The sequence below is a fragment of the Chiloscyllium punctatum genome, chromosome 3 (genome assembly GCF_047496795.1).
Source record: "Chiloscyllium punctatum isolate Juve2018m chromosome 3, sChiPun1.3, whole genome shotgun sequence".
NCBI lineage: Eukaryota > Metazoa > Chordata > Chondrichthyes > Orectolobiformes > Hemiscylliidae > Chiloscyllium > Chiloscyllium punctatum.
The window spans coordinates 41,886,337-41,902,509 of NC_092741.1; the positions used below are offsets into that span (position 1 = coordinate 41,886,337).

Consider the following 16,173-nt stretch of genomic DNA (forward strand, 5'->3'; position numbering starts at 1 on the left):
ACCCTTTCAAGTTTCACAACATCTTTCTGATAGGAAGGAGACTAGAATTGCATGCAATATTCCAACAGTGGCCTAACCAATGTCCAGTACAACCACAACATAACCTCCCAACTCCTGTACTCCATACTCTGACCAATAAAGGAAAGCATACCAAACACTGCCTTCATTATCCTATCTACCTGTGACTCCATTTCAAGGAGCTATGAAACTGCACTCCAAGGTCTCTTTGTTCAGCAACACTCCCTAGGACCTTACCATTAAGTGTATAAGTCCTGCTAAGATTTGCTTTCCCAAAATGCAGCACCTCGCATTTATCTGAATTAAGCTCCATCTGCCACTTCTCAGCCCATTGGCCCATCTGGTACAGATCCTGTTGTAATCTGAGGTAAACCTCTTCGCTGTCCACTACACCTTCAATTTTTATGTCATCTGCAAACTTGCTAACTGTACCTTACAAGTTATAAAACACATTCCGTCCTACGTTGGCCAATTCAAAATGATTAGTTTTTCTTGAAAACAGAATGTAATTCTTGAGATTTTTAAATAAATTTTCTTCAGTTTATTTAGGGGTCCACTTGTCTCATAACAGGTCGAAAAGGACTGAATCCTGCAGGCTCCTTAAGCACGTCACCAATAGCGGATAGCACAAGGCAATTTCTTTATTCTAGTCATTGTTTAGAGTTTAAGAATGCCCCAAAGTCTTGAAAATTTGATGGCATCATTCCAATGTTGCTTGAGATTATGAATAATAAGATGAACACATTGTTTTATTCCGTAGCTACTCATTATTTCTTTGAACATATGTGACGTAGAAACAGATCAAGGTTGAAATTTTATTTGTTCGAGTAACTATGTATCTTATTCTAAAAAATGATTTAATTTTTCACTGCCACATTTGCTGTAACTATCTACAAACATACTGTTTCAGCAAATCTGGTTGAAACATTATTAATTGTTAATGTTAATAGATACTGATTCTCACATACAGTATTAATTCAGGGTCCTGTACAATCTACTAAGACTCTGCTGAATGTTTCTCAACGCTAATCAGAATTAAAGGTGCAGGTTAAATTGATGGGATTCCTCACTACCTGATCTGATTTTGCTCCTCTGATGAAATTTAACCATATTTTTAAACAATTCTAGTCAATAAAAATGTTTCAGTACTTCAGCCTAAGTGACTTGCGGTGGAATTTTGTGAGCCACTTGTAGAATTCTATTAAGATACTCAGATCAAATAACCACTACTGCCCATTCCTCACTGGCTGGTATTTGAGGTGGTCTCAACTTTCTCATTAATGCTTTGTCTAAAATAATAACATGCAGATATTGGTTTTGATTTAATTTACAAGCAGGCTGATTAATATAAGTTTTTTAGTTCAGAATCCATCTGTTGAATTTCTGTTAAAGAAGATGGGCTAAAATATTTGCCTTATTTTGTTTTCTTTCCTCCTTTATGCTTGAGTTTTGGACAATAGAGTCAGATAAATGAGTTTCCACATCAAATCCCCCTTTCATAGAATTAGACAGGAAGAGGAAGAATCTGTGAACCTGAGATCCAATCACAATATAATCAAAAAACAATCCATGATGTTCCTGATGTGGCATCTCAGTTTCTTTAACTTCCACTGGTTGCTAACAGTCTCTGTGAGGGACTTCAATTCTTAAACCAGCCAGAATATTTCCCAAAATAAAATCTATTTGTTTTGTGGGATTTGTTGCATTACTCTGAAAGTGAGAGTTCAATCCTTTATTTCCTCTTAGACCAGATTCTTGTTGCTTGGGTTTAAATTAAAAGTCAAGATTACACAAACCAAGAGTATGCTTTCTAGAATTTAGGAAGTTAAGGAATTATTTGATTGAGATATAATGTAATTATAGGGAACAAAACAGACAAGTAGAATCTATTTCTACAAGGTGGGGAGTCAGTGTCAATTACTGTGTCTATACATTATCATCAGTTCTTTCAAATGTAAAGTAAGGAAATACTTCTAAGCCAGAAGTATTTTTCAAGCTATTTTGCTACTGGTTCATTGTTAATTTCAAATCTGAGATTTATACTTTTAAGAGATATTGGGCAAAAATAGGTATGTGGAATTTGGTCGTGTGGTCCCAATTTCACTAAATATTACAACAGATTTTAGGAGTGAAAAGATCTACTGCTGTTCCTATGTGCTGTGACATGAATAATTGTTTTCTTCATATATTCTTTTTTAGTATTTCTGCTTCTTTGATTGCTCTTAGGTTTTTAGTTTAATAAATTTGTCCATTGCTTAGCAACATTGATAATGATGCTGATTCTCCAGATCATTATTGACCAGTGTTCCCCATAATTTTGGAAGCAATAAGGGTATCAACATGGTAATCAACATCAGAGCAGGCTCAAGGGGCTGAATGGCCTACACCCGTTTCTATTTCTGTTGGGCATCAGGAGTGCATTTCTACAAATCATATTGAAACGTATGCATGCAAGCTCTGCAGAATGTTCCTCTGAAGATCTGGGAGCTGTGTAAAATTTGCTTTGAGAAACTACAATTTGAGTAAACTATCCATAAAGACTGAGTGTTCAACATGACATTGGATATTATGAGTCAACACCAGGAGTTGGGAATATATTCCATTTTTTTATTTGATCTGTTTATGCTACATGTTGTTTACTTTGATAATTATAAGTTGGTTATTATTTCAGAACACATTGACATATAGGTTGTCAAATTATTCTGCTAATGTTATAACCTTTTAACAAATATTTTGCAGTACTTGTGATTCTGGAACTGCTTTAATGATTAAGAGAATGTCATGAGCAGTGTGGGGTTGATGTCAATATACAAAGTGAAATGTTGGGAACATAAAATGCAATTAATTAAATATACATAGAAGGCTCTTGCACAGAAGTTTTAAAGAGATCTGCACATTTGTTAATTTTCTTTTTAGTTTCTCTTCAAGATATTACTATGAGGAAAGCCTTTCGAAGCTCCACTGTTCAAGATCAGCAACTGTTCGATCGCAAATCATTGCCCATTCCATTGCTGGAAACGTACAGCATGTGTGAGAAACCCCCACCTTTGAACATCCTTTCTGCGTACAGGTTAGAGAAACTTCTGGATCTTTCAAGAAAATTAAGTGTTAGTGTCATGAGACTTTGGGGGAAAAAAAGAACGTTTGCCATAGTTATGAATGAACAGTATCTTAAACTTTAAATATGGACAATAAAAGAGATTCAAGTGAGCAGATTATCCTGGATAGCGAGCTAGAATATATTCATGTATTCTTTTAGAATACATAAAAGATTAAAACATTATGCTTTTAAAATTTTTTGATTGCTTTCTGAAACATTTTTTCACAGTTGATTGACCAAAGTACTGCGTAATGGCAAAGGAAAAAATTGAATGCAAGCACTTTGAATTGTTTTTCAAATCAGCAGCTGAATTGACAGCACTTACTGCTGTTAGCCTGTTTTTGAATGAAGTCATTGATCTAACCCAGCAGTAAAATAGTCTTGCATTTAAGAAAGCCACTTTTCTCATTCGTTTATCTCCAGCAGAATTTTGGATATGCAATTCATCCCACTGGGAAGAAATCCCTGAACAAGTGTGTCCTCCAGGGGTCTATTATGGTCATGTGAGAATCTCATCTTCCTCCAATTCCACACTTGCAAATGCACTACCAAAAACCAGCCTCTATTCATTTTCTATTACTTGGCAGTGGGGCCTGCAATGTGGATTACCCACTGTCATCTTGCCTCAGCACTTCGAGCTTCTAAGTCAGAAAATTCAAAATCTAATTCACAATTGAACTAATTCAGTGCTAAAACTACTCAGGAGTGCTACATTGTCCGATGCACTGTCCTTTTCATTAAATAAGTCTGTTTTGCTTTGATTCATTATCAAAGAGGACCAGAAGTTCTTTCTCAGCCCCAGAAAATACACTTTGATACATTGGACTGTTACCAAAGACTGTTTATTTCCTTTCTCCTAAGCTGGATATTTTGAGAGCAATGTTTTGAGAAAATTCAATTTTCTGGTGGCTTTATACATCCTCTATGGGGTATTTATCCTTGAATCTTGGATTAATTCCCTTACGTGTGTGTTTAAAAACAAACCCGCTGAAAACATGGACTGTGGGCATTGACCACATTCTCTCATGTTGCTGCCCCAAGCACATTTTTGTTTCTTTTGATATCTTAAGTGTAATTAGCTTTTGTTATACACTTGCCTATTACTCAGAGCAAAGAACAGTACAGCACAGGAACAGGCCCTTTGGCCTACCTTCATCAACAGACAATCCCTTTCTGAACTGAAAAAATCTTTTGCCTCTACACAGCCCATATCCCTCCATTCCCTGCCTTTTTATATATCTCTCAGGATGCCTCTTCAAAGTTGCTATTGCATCCACCTCCACCAGCTCCTCTGGGACTGCATTCCAGGCATTAACCACCCTCTCTGTTAAAAAAAAATGCCTCTCCCATTTCTTTTACCTCCCTCATTTTACCTTAAACTTATGTCCCCTGATAATTGATATCTCTACTCTTGGGGGGGAAATGTTTCTGATTATCCATTCTATCTATGCCTCTCATCGTTTTGTGAACTTGTATAAGGTTGCCCCTCATCCTTCAATGTTCAAGTGAAAGCAAACCAACTTTGTCTAGTCTCACCTCATATCTAAAAACGTCCTGGTAAATTGATTTGGTACCCTCTCCAAAGCCTCCACATTCTTCTGGTAGTGTGGTGACCATAACGGTACTCCATTATTCCAATATTCCAAATGTGGCCTTACTAAAGTTCTATGCAGCTGTAATATGACTTGTCAATTTTTATACTGTGTCCCAACCGATGAAAGCAAGCATGATGTATGCCTTCTTGACCACCTTATCGACTTGTGTTGCTACTTCCAGAAAACTATGGACCTGTGCACATAACTCTATCTGTATATTGAAGTACTAAGATGTACTAACAGTTCTGCCATTTACTGCAAATTTCCCTGCTGCATTAGAACTTGCAAAATGCATCACCTCACATCTGTCCAGGCTAAACTCCATCTGCTATTTCTCTGCTAAAATCTCCAACCAATCTATATCCTGCTGTATGCTCTGGCAATTCTCCTCAATATCTGCACCTTTCTCAATTTTTGTCATCAGCAAACTTTCTCTTCCAAAGGGTTCCAACAGGTATCCCTGTGGAACACCACTGTTCACAGATCTCCAGTCAGAAAAATGCCCTTCCACTGCTACTCTGACTTCAAAACTAAGTCATAGTTAGTCAGATGCCTGTATCCATCTTACTAGCTTGCCACAGATACAAATGATTTCATTTTCTATATCAGCCTGCCACAAGAAACATTGTTAAAGACCTTAATAAAGTCCATATAGACAACATCTACTGTCCTCTCCTCATCTTTATCACTTCCTGAAAAAACTCAATCCTGTTTGTGAGAGACAAACTATCCCACACACAGCTATGCTGCCTATTGCTAATATGTTCATAATTTCTCAAATGTCAGAAAATTCTACCTCTAAGAATCTTCTCAAATAATGTTACTACTTCTGACTTAAGAGTCATTGGCCTGTAATCTCCCAGAGTATCCCGGTTTCCTTTTTTTTTTACAGGAATGATTTAGCTGTTCTCCAGTCCATTGGACCCCTCTTATAACTAAAGAGGACACAAAGCTTTCACATAAGACCCCAGCCATTTCCTCACTTGCTGCCTCCAGTATTTTGGAATAGATCCCATCGGATCCTGGGGACTTGTCGACCTTAATGATTTTTAATCTCACAACACTGTCACCTTTTTTATGTTTACATGTCCCAGAATATCAATATAACCCCCTTGAGACTCACTATTCACTGTGTCCTTCTCTCTCGTGAATCATTCATGGTTCTCCCTTTCCCTTGCTACACTCTTGCTCTTATATACGTATAAAATGCTTTGGGATTTTCCTTAATTCTGTCTACCAAAGATACTTCATGGCCCTTTTTAGTCTTCCTATTTCCTCATTTGAGTTCTTTCTTGCTATCTTTGTATTCTTCGAGGGCTCTGTCTTCATATTCCTAAATCTTCTGTATGTTTCCTTTTTCTTTTTGACTAAGCTCTTAACTTCTCTTGTCATCCAAGGTTTCTGAATCTTGCCATCCTTATCTTTCATCCATGTGTCAGATGTGGATTTACCCTCAAACAGCTGCAGCAGTCTACTCCCCAGTTTCTGTCTAATATTGTCATAGCTAACCTTCACCCAATTGAGTACTTTCACTCAAGCCACTCTTATCCTTATACATAAGTAACTTATGGAATTATGGTCACTGGAACTGAAATGCACCCCCACCGAAACTTTGATCACCTGGGTGGGCTCATTTGCCAGTTCCCAGTCTAGTATGGCCCCTTATCTAGTTGGACATTTTACATATTGTTTCAAAAAACCATCCTAGACACACCTAACAAATTCCCTCTGTCTAAGCCCCTGGCACTAAGCAAGTTCCAGACAATATAGAGAAGTTAAAATGGTGAGTGATTTTACATCTTTCCATAATGTGTCCACTCTGTTCCTCAATCACCTGCTGGCTGTTAGGAGGCCTGTAGTGCCCAATAAAGTGATTGCATCCTTGCTGTTTCTGAGCTCCACTCATATGGCCTTGCTGGATGAGCCCTCCAAGATGCCCTCTCTCAGTACAGCTTGATTTTCTCGTTAATCAGTAATGTAAATTCCTTACCTCTTTTACATGCCTCTCTGTCATGCCTGAAGCACCTAAATCTTATAACGTTAAGCTGCCAGTATTGTCCCTCTCTCTATAATAGCTACAGCATTATTGTTATTTGTATTAATCCAAGTTCATCTGCCTTACCTGCCATACAATTCATATTAAATCAAATACGCTTCTGACCGCCAGTCCCACTGTGTTAAGTAACCTCTCCCACCTGTTTTTCCTTTTTTGCCTTACTGGCCTTAGTCTCAGACTCCTCCTCCTCAGTCATTTTACTTGCTGACCTACTGCTCTGGTTTCCACCCCCCCAACACTAAATTTTAAACCCCCCCCGAGTGACACTAGCAAACCACCTTGATCTGATGTTGGTTGCCCTCCAGTTTAGATGCAACCTGACCTCCTTGTACATGTCCCACTAGCCCTGAGGACTTTCCAATGATCTACATACCTGAAGCCCTCCCTCATACACCAGCTCCTTAGTCACATGCTAAACTGTACTATCTTCCTATTCCTGGCCTCACTGGCAGGTGATCTAGGAAATAATCCCAAGATTACAATGCTAGAGGTGCTGCTTTTCAACTTTCTACCTAACTGTATGAGCTCCCATTACAGGATCTCCTCTTTCTTTCTGCCTATGTCATTGGTACCAATATGGACCATACTTCTGGCTGCTCATCCTCCTGTTTCAGAATATCCTGTGCCTGTTCAGAGACATCCTTGTCCCTGGCACCATGGACGCAAAACACCATCCTGAAGTCTTGTTTGCAGCCACAGAAAAGCCAATCTGTACCCCTGAGTTCCCCCTCTCAACAGCTTGCCTACATGTTGACCTTCTCTACTATGCAGCAGTGCCTATTGCAGTGCTACTGATCTGGCTGCTGCTGCTGCTGCTTTATCCTGAGAGGCCGTGTGTCCAACGATATCCAATATGAAATACCTTGAGAGGGAAATGGCCACAGGGGTCTCCTGCACTGTCTTTCCACTCTTACTCATCTTCCCGGTGGTCACCCAACCTTCTCTACCTGTGTAACCCTAACTGATGGTGTGACCAGTGCACTAAATGTGCTCTCCACAACATTGTAAGCTTCATGGATACTCCATAGTGACTCCATCCACGGCTCCAGGCACTGCATGTGGCAAATCAGGAGCTGCATCTGAATGTACTTCCTGCATATACAGTCACTATAGTCACTGGAAACGTTCCTGAATTTTCCACATTGCAGGACATACATTCCATGGGGCTGAGTTCTTCTGCCATTGCGAACCCTATTAACTAAATCAACCATATCAACTATAGACCATAATCCAGGACCTGATTACATAACCTATTTCCACTAGTCACCAAAATCAGGTCTCTCACTCCTGTTCTCTCGTCCTAGCAGACTACAACTACAAAGTTATCCTCTTGCTCCAAGCAACCCATTTCTTGGAACCCTTTAGGAGAGACTTTCCATACCCCTCGATACGTGGTGAATTTCTAACACAGTGCCTTGCTATGCATTACATACTACGTTAAATTTCTTTTGAACTGAATTTTCAGTAAACATCAGAAATGATGTGGAAAAGGACATTCTGCCACACCATGTAACAATCTTAAGGATTTTGGCATAGAATTCTGAACTTTCAGGAGGTTAGTCTGAGCAGCAGCAGCAGCAGCAACTGCAACAGAGCGAAGGACAGTGAACTTGGGGATGAACAGCAGCAGGATAAATACCTGAGGAGTCTGAGCAGCAACACTGACAGCAACAGAGTGAAGGAGAGATACTCACTTAATCTGCAAAGTTGAAAATCATACAACACCAGGTTATAGTCCAACAGGTCTATTTGGAAGTATTAACTTTCAGAGCACTGTTCCTTCATCAGGTAGCTGGTGCAGCAGGATCAAAGGACATAGAATTTATAAAGTATCAAGGTGTTAAACTATTGAATAAACCTACATTGCTGTTAAGTCTTTAATCACTTAGAATAGGGCTGCAGGTTTCAACTATTAACTTTGTCCACCCCAATCCAAAACGGACACCTACACATTCCGTCTGCGACCCTGGTTCCTGAGAAGCCAAGCCTATGTGATGTTTTGAGTCACAATGTTACGACCAGAATTCTGTCCCGAGATTCAGCTTCACATTCGCTCTGACTGACCCCACTCTTAAGGTATTTAACCCACTGTTGCTGTTCATGCTCAGGTTCGTTCTCCTTTGCTCGGCTGTTGTTACTGCTGTTGCTGTCACTGCTCAGACTGATCTTGGACCAGACCCCACTCACCACAGATATTTATCCTGCAGCTACTGTTCACCTCTCAGTTCGTTATCCTTCACTCTGTTGCTGCCATTGCTGCTCAGACTGAACACAGTCCAGGCCTAGATCCTCAGGTATTAATCCTGCTGTTGTTCACTCCCAGGTTCACTGTCCTTTGCTCTGTTGCTGCTCAGACTAACTTTCTGAAAGTTCAGAATTCTATGCCAAAGTCCTTAAGATTGTTACATGGTGCGGCAGAATTTCCTTTTCCACATCATTTCTGAAGTTTGGTCCAACTCTTCAGACAAACAAATACTTGGTTATATTCATGCACTCTATTTTCATATTCTTTTTCCTTCATCTGCCATTCAACTTGGAATTTGAACATTGACTTAGTTTCTGCCTGGATCATTCGCCTAATAAGTGAATTACAAAGATTCATGTATCTCCCTAAAGGGGTTTCTGTTACAAAGTTAATTTTGTGTCTATTTCTCAACCTCTCAACTACTTGAAACAGTCTGATTCCATGTGCCTGTGCAATGATTATTTCATGTTTTTAAACACCATCATATTGATTTGTAATTTGCAGTGTGGTACTAAAAATAACAAAGTCTTCATGTTTAGATTCCTGAAAGTCAGAAGACATTCTAAAGCCTCAATAACCTTGTCGTTGTGTTGGAATTAACCATATTTCCAATTTTGGATCATGTGTAAATTTCAACACCACTCCCTGAGGCCAGTATCTAAATGATTTTTGTATATGGTCGATGTAACTGAATGTGATGGCCATTACTACCAATTTCTATCCATTTTGGAAGTTCTGTCTCCTCAATTTCCCTTCTAATAATTTTAAATAGTTTACTGACCTTCCATTAAATCCATAGCCTTTAGTCTTTTGGTTATTTCGCAGAATGAGGACATCTCTGGTAACACCAGTCTTGATTGCCAATCACTGACTCCCCTTAAGAATGTAGTTGTGAGCTGCTTCCTTGAATGCAGCTAAACGGCTTGCTGTGCTGTTGAGGGGGTTGTTAAAAATTAGCCATATTAATTGTTGGTTAAGAGTGACATATTGGGGCAAGTGAGTGTGGATGATCGATTTCCTACCCTGCAAACCAATTTTAAAAAAAGACATTGGTGAGTACAATGGACATTTATTACTGCTCTTTGGTAGCTTGTGGTCACCATTATAAATAATTTATTTTTATTCCACATAAATACATTTAAAATGACTGCTGACATGATAGGATTTGAACTCCCATCTTCAGGAAATTGGTGCAATAACCAAACCAACGTAACTTGTTTCATAATCTCCCAAATGCCTTCATTGTCAAAGATTCCTCTCTTTGACTATGTCTTCTCAACAAGAAACTTGTTGAACATGATGGCCCTTTCAAGATTGGCACTGACAACACCTTGGTAGTTTTGTGTCTCAGTGCATAGTTATGTCATCCCTAATTAAATTTATCAATTACAGATGTTAAGCTAACTGACCAGTAATTACGCAAATTGGTTCTATATGTTTTTTTTTCACGAATGGGTACTTCTTTGATCATGCTTCAGTTGTCAGGCATCGATTCCCAAGCTTCACTATTTTTAATTATCATTTTTTCAGTATTTTAACAGTGAGGAGTGATGTTATCTTGGAAGAATTATCAAACTATAATAGTAGAAGTTAAAAACATAAAAAGGGACAAACTAGCTATTGGATGTCTACCTCAATCAGGGAGAGGTAAAAGATCAAATATGTAATCATATTTCAGAGGAATGTAAGGATAAAAAAGCAGCAATAATAGGAGGTATTAACTAAACATTAATTGGGATAGTTTTAGTATGCAAGATAGGAAGGAAATATCTTAAATTGCACCCAGAATGTCTATCGCCAGTACATAGAAAGCTCAACAAGGGCAAGGCAGTTTTGAACCTAATATTCAGAGATGAACCTGAGCTCATGGAAGGTGCAAGTATTGGGGAGCATTTTGGAGATAGTAACAATAACCCAGTTATATTTAGGATAGTTATGGAAAAGGATGAGGATGGGTCAAGAATAAAAATTCTGGATTGAGAAAACATTAATTTTACTAAAATAACATACAGTTTGGCCCAATTGAACTAGGACCGGATAAAGTTCTATCAGAGCAGTGGGAGGCATTCAAGGAGGAGATTGCGAAGGCACAGTGCAAACATGTCCCCATAAAGGCAAAGACTGGGACCAACACCAGAAAACCCTGGATGTTAATGGACATAAAGGTTAGGATTAAGAAAACAAGAGTAGCTGATGGCAGATGTTGAGGGTTCAATACTGAGGAGTTTCTACAGGGGTATAAAAAGTGCGAAGGGAACTTTGCACTGGAAAAAGTGCATGAGAAAACACTCATGAGTAATATGATGGAAGAGTTTTTAAAATATATACAGCAAGACAATAGCTAAGGAAAGTGCAGTGCCGATTTATACCATAAAGGTAATGTGTGTATGGACAAGAAAGTAGTAAGGATAGTCCTTAATGAATATTTGGTTGGTCTTCACAATGGAAAAGAATGATGCAAGCTTAGACATCAAGGTGGAAGAGGCTTGAAATATTTTTAAAAGGTTAACTTATAGATGACGTACTAGCAAGTTTATCAACCTTCCTGAGGGGATGTATCTCAGGTTAATGATGGAGGCAGGAGAGGAGAGATCCAGGATCTTGGCAGTAATTTTCAGATCCCCTGTGGCTTCAGATCAGAGGATTGGAAGAATGCTAATTTTGTTCCATTATTTTAAAAAGGAGCAAGGGTAGACCAGAAAATAGCAGGGCAGTCAATGTTATCCCAGTGGTTGGGAAGCTGTCAGAAAGAATTCTGTGGGGTGCAGTATATCTGCACTTGTTTGAACATGGGTTAATCAGGAACAGTCAGCATGAGTTTTTTTTAAGGAAAGGACAAAAGTAAAAATCACACAACACCAGGTTATAGTCCAACAGGTTTATTTGGAAGTACTAGCTTTCGGACCACTGCTCCTTTGTCAGGTAGCTAGCGGGGCAGAATCATAAGACACAGAATTTATAGCACAAGATTATAGTGTCATGCAATTGATACATATTGAACAAACCTAGAGGGAAGGCAAATTTGATCAGAATTTTTTGATGCGAGGTACCCAGGAGTGTTGAGGAGGGCAATGTATTTGATGTGGTCTTCTTTTCCTTAAGCAAGATTTTTTTTAGGATTTCTCATAGCACTGATCAAGAAAGTGAGAGCACGTGGGATCTAAGGGCCAATGGGATTTTGGATCCCAAATTCTCCATCCAATGGCACCCATTTCCTGTGACTAAATAAAACAAAACTTGGCTGAGAGGCAGGAAGCAGTGGAGGGATTTTTTGATGACTGGAAGTCTATTTCCAGTAGGATTCTACAGGGTTCATTTGGGGTGTTTGCAGTTTTTGGCATACATTAATGATTTAGACTTGAATGTAGTAAATGTCACTAAGATGTTTACAGATGACAAAAATTGGTTAAGTAATAAATCATGAGGAGGGTGCCCATTAACTGGAGGATATTAACCAACTGGTCAGCTGGGCAGAACAGTGGCAAATGGAATTTAATCAGAAAACTGTGAAGTAATGTACTTGGGGAAGGCTAAGAAGATAAGGGATTACACTATGGATGGCAGTACCCAAGAAGTTACTGAAGGCCGGAGGTCCTAGGTGTGCGTATCCATAGATCCCTGAAGGTAGAAGGGCAGGTAGATAAGATGGTTCAGAAGACAAATGGAATACTGTCTTTATTATTGACACTTAAGGTTAGTGAGTGAGATGGATCCAAGGGGTTTGTTGGAAGTGACAGGAGAAATTACAGAGGCATTAGCCATAATATTCCAGTCTTCCCTGGATTTCAGGGAGGTACCAGAAGACTGGAGAATTGCCAACGTTACGGCTTTGTTCAAATACGGTTGTGAAGAAATCCCAGCAATTACAGACTAGTTTAATCATAGAGTCATAGAGATGTACAGCATGGAAACAGACCCTTCGGTCCAACTCATCCATGCCATCCCAACCCGATCTAGTACCACCTGCCAGCACCCAGCCCATATCCCTCTTAAACCCATCCTATTCATGTACCCATCCAAATGCCTCTTAAATGTTGCAATTGTATCAGCCTCCACCACTTCCTCTGGCAGCTCATTCCATTCACGTACCACTCTCTGTGTGAGAAAGTTGTCCCTTTTATATCTTTTCCCCCCTCACCCTAAACCTATACCTTCTAGTTCTGGACTTTCCACCCTAGGGAAAAGACTTTTTCTATTTATCCTATCCGTGCCCCTCATATTCTTGTAAACCTCTATAAGGTCATCTGACTCCCACAGCTACCTAGATTACACCTCCTCCCACCCTGCCCCCTGTAAAAACGCCATCCCATATTCCCAATTCCTTCGCCTCCGCCGCATCTGCTCCCAGGAGGACCAATTCCAATACCGAACAACCCAGATGGCCTCCTCCTTCAAAGACTGCAATTTCCCCTCAGATGTGGTTGACAATGATACCCACTGCATCTCCACTTCCCGCTCCTCTGCCTTTGAACCCCACCCCTCCAATCGCCACCAGGACATAACCCCACTGGTCCTCACCTACCATCCCACCAACCTCCAGATACATTGTATATCCTTCGTCATTTCCGCCACCTCCAAACAGACCCCACCACCAAGGATATATTTCCCTCCCCTCCCCTATCAGCGTTCCGGAAAGACCACTCCCTCCACGACTCCCTTGTCAGGTCCACACCCCCCACCAACCCAACCTCCACTCCTGGCACCTTCCCCTGCAACTGCAAGAAATGCAAAACGTGCGCCCACACCTCCCCCCTCACTTCCCTCCAAGACCCCAAGGGATCCTTCCATATCTGTCACAAATTCACCTGCACCTCCACACACATCATTTACTGCATCTGCTGCACCCGATATGGCCTCCTATATATTGGGGAGATAGGCCGCCTACTTGCAGAATGTTTCAGAGAACACCTCTGGGACACCCAGACCAACCAACCCAACCACCCCGTGGCTGAACATTTTAACTCCCCCTCCCACTCCACCAAGGACATGCAGGTCCTTGGCCTCCTCCATCGCCAGACCATGGCAACACGATACCTGGAGGAAGAGCGCCTCATCTTCTGCCTAGGAACCCTCCAACCACAAGGGATGAATGCAGATTTCTCCACCTTCCTCATTTCCCCTCCCCCCACCTTTTCTCAGTCCCAACCCTCAGACTCAACACCGCCTTCTTGACCTGCAATCTTCTTCCCGACCTCTCCACCCCCACCCCCTCTCCGGCCTATCACCCTCACCTTAATCTGCTTCCACCTATCGCATTCCCAACGCCCCTCCCCCAAGTCCCTCCTCCCTACCTTTTATCTTAGCCTGCTTGGCACACCCTCCTCATTCCTGAAGAAGGGCTTATGCCCGAAAAATCGATTCTCCTGCTCCTTTGATGCTGCCTAACCTTGCGCTTTTCCAGCAACACATGTTTTAGCTCTGATCCCTGATTCCGTTTGTTTCTTCCCCAGTTTGCCAATAGCATAAAAAGACCATTTTCCATTCCCCTTTCAGTTCTGTGGAAAAGTCATATTAGACTCGAAGTTCAAAAGTTAACCCTGTTTCTCTCTCCACAGATGCTGCCAAACCTGCTGAGGATTTCCAGTATTTTCACTTTTTTTATTTAATATTTCCTGCATTCACAGTCGTTCTTTTTGGGTTTTTTAAAGAGTCTAGAGGCTTTCTGCTGGTTGGCTCCTGGGCAGGTTAACAATGTAGGTGAACAATCAGAGTTGTCATGCTGAGCATCCTCAATCCTCAGAACTGTTCCCAAGTGGGAACAAAAATCAACAGACTGTCTCTGGGTAAACAGCTTCATTCCTACTGCTTGAACAAGGAACAGTTGTAATACAGCTCTCCATGAGTTCTTCCTTGCTTTAAAGCAATATCCGTTTGTGATTTTGATCGCCAATCCAAAAATAAAGATAGTGATCTTTACAGGCAATTTGTGTGGGAAACTGAGATATTACAATTGGATAATAGAAAGTGCTTTTTCATGATTCAAGATCAAAAGTTCAGTTTGGGAAGTATAGCAGGAGCTTTACTTTGTTTATTCCAAAATAAATCTCATTTAGCAGTGCTTGCAGCCTTCGTTGGATGGTGCTAAGTTCCATTTCCAGAAAGACCCAGATATAAGGTGCAGAATATTTAACAGTTCTAAAAATCTAAGCATTTTTTTAGTAAGCATAGATTTTTTTAAAGATTAACTTCTTACCAATGCTAGATTGTGAAATAAATATATTTAAATTGATGGTCTTCAGAACAAAAAATCATTTCGGTCAAGCTATAGCCACTTATAGTTTGGCTATGTTAACTGAAGCTTCGAAATCAGTCTGTGAACTTGTGAATTAAACCTGGCATCCTTACTAAATAGTATTGTTTATTTATCATTGACAAAATTGTACCTTTCACTTATTGTTCCTCATTATATTTTAAGAATCCGACCCTATTTATTTACCAAACTTATCAAGGATAAATTTTATTTTGGATCATTTTTATCCATCTCTTCCTAGTTTCTTACCCTTTCAAATTCATTTGCTTTTGAGTTCTAGCCTTTCTCACCTTATAGCCATGTTTCTATATTGATGATCAGATCGTACAAATCTATATCTATTTAAGCTGTCAATACATTCATTTTACTATGTTTTTGTTTGTCTTTTTACTGTTTTTGTAACACACACATTTTTCTGCTATCACACTATGTAGATTTATATACTGTGTCCATTCCTGCCATGCTGTGATTAAAATTTCCTTTAATACTAGTTTGCCTTTTTTAAAATCTTTTCCTCTGTTTGATTTTTAGTAGCCCAGGCTACTAAGTGAGGCAAGGGAGTAAACAGTAGGAACACTGGCAATAGTTTTCGATTCCTCTCTGGCCACAGTTCAGGTGTCAGAGGACTGCAGGATAGCCAATGTGGTACCTTTAGGGAGAAAGGTATCAACCAGGAAACTACAGATTAGTCAGTCTAACTTTGATGGGTAATGTTTGGAAGCAATTCTGAGAGACAGAATTAATCTGCACTTTGAGAGGCAGGAATTAAGAAAAATCAGCCTTCTTTTATTAGAAGAAGGTTATGTTTGACCAACTTGACTGAATCTTTTGAAGTGACTAGATGTGTAGACAAGGCAATGCATTTGACGTAGTCTGCTAGGATCCCAGCAAGACTTTTGGTAAGTTCCC

General features: G+C 39.9%; 1 protein-coding gene across 7 annotated transcripts in view; it reads left to right on the forward strand.

Moving 5' to 3' along the window:
* wasf1 (WASP family member 1) overlaps positions 1-16,173 on the forward strand; it is a 123,085-nt gene that overhangs the window by 79,179 nt on the left and 27,733 nt on the right. For all 7 annotated transcript variants that reach the window (XM_072552073.1, XM_072552015.1, XM_072552042.1 and 4 more), the window contains one exon: positions 2,935-3,088. In XM_072552073.1, coding sequence (XP_072408174.1) covers positions 2,935-3,088 — 154 coding nt within the window. The remainder of the gene's footprint in view (positions 1-2,934; positions 3,089-16,173) is intronic.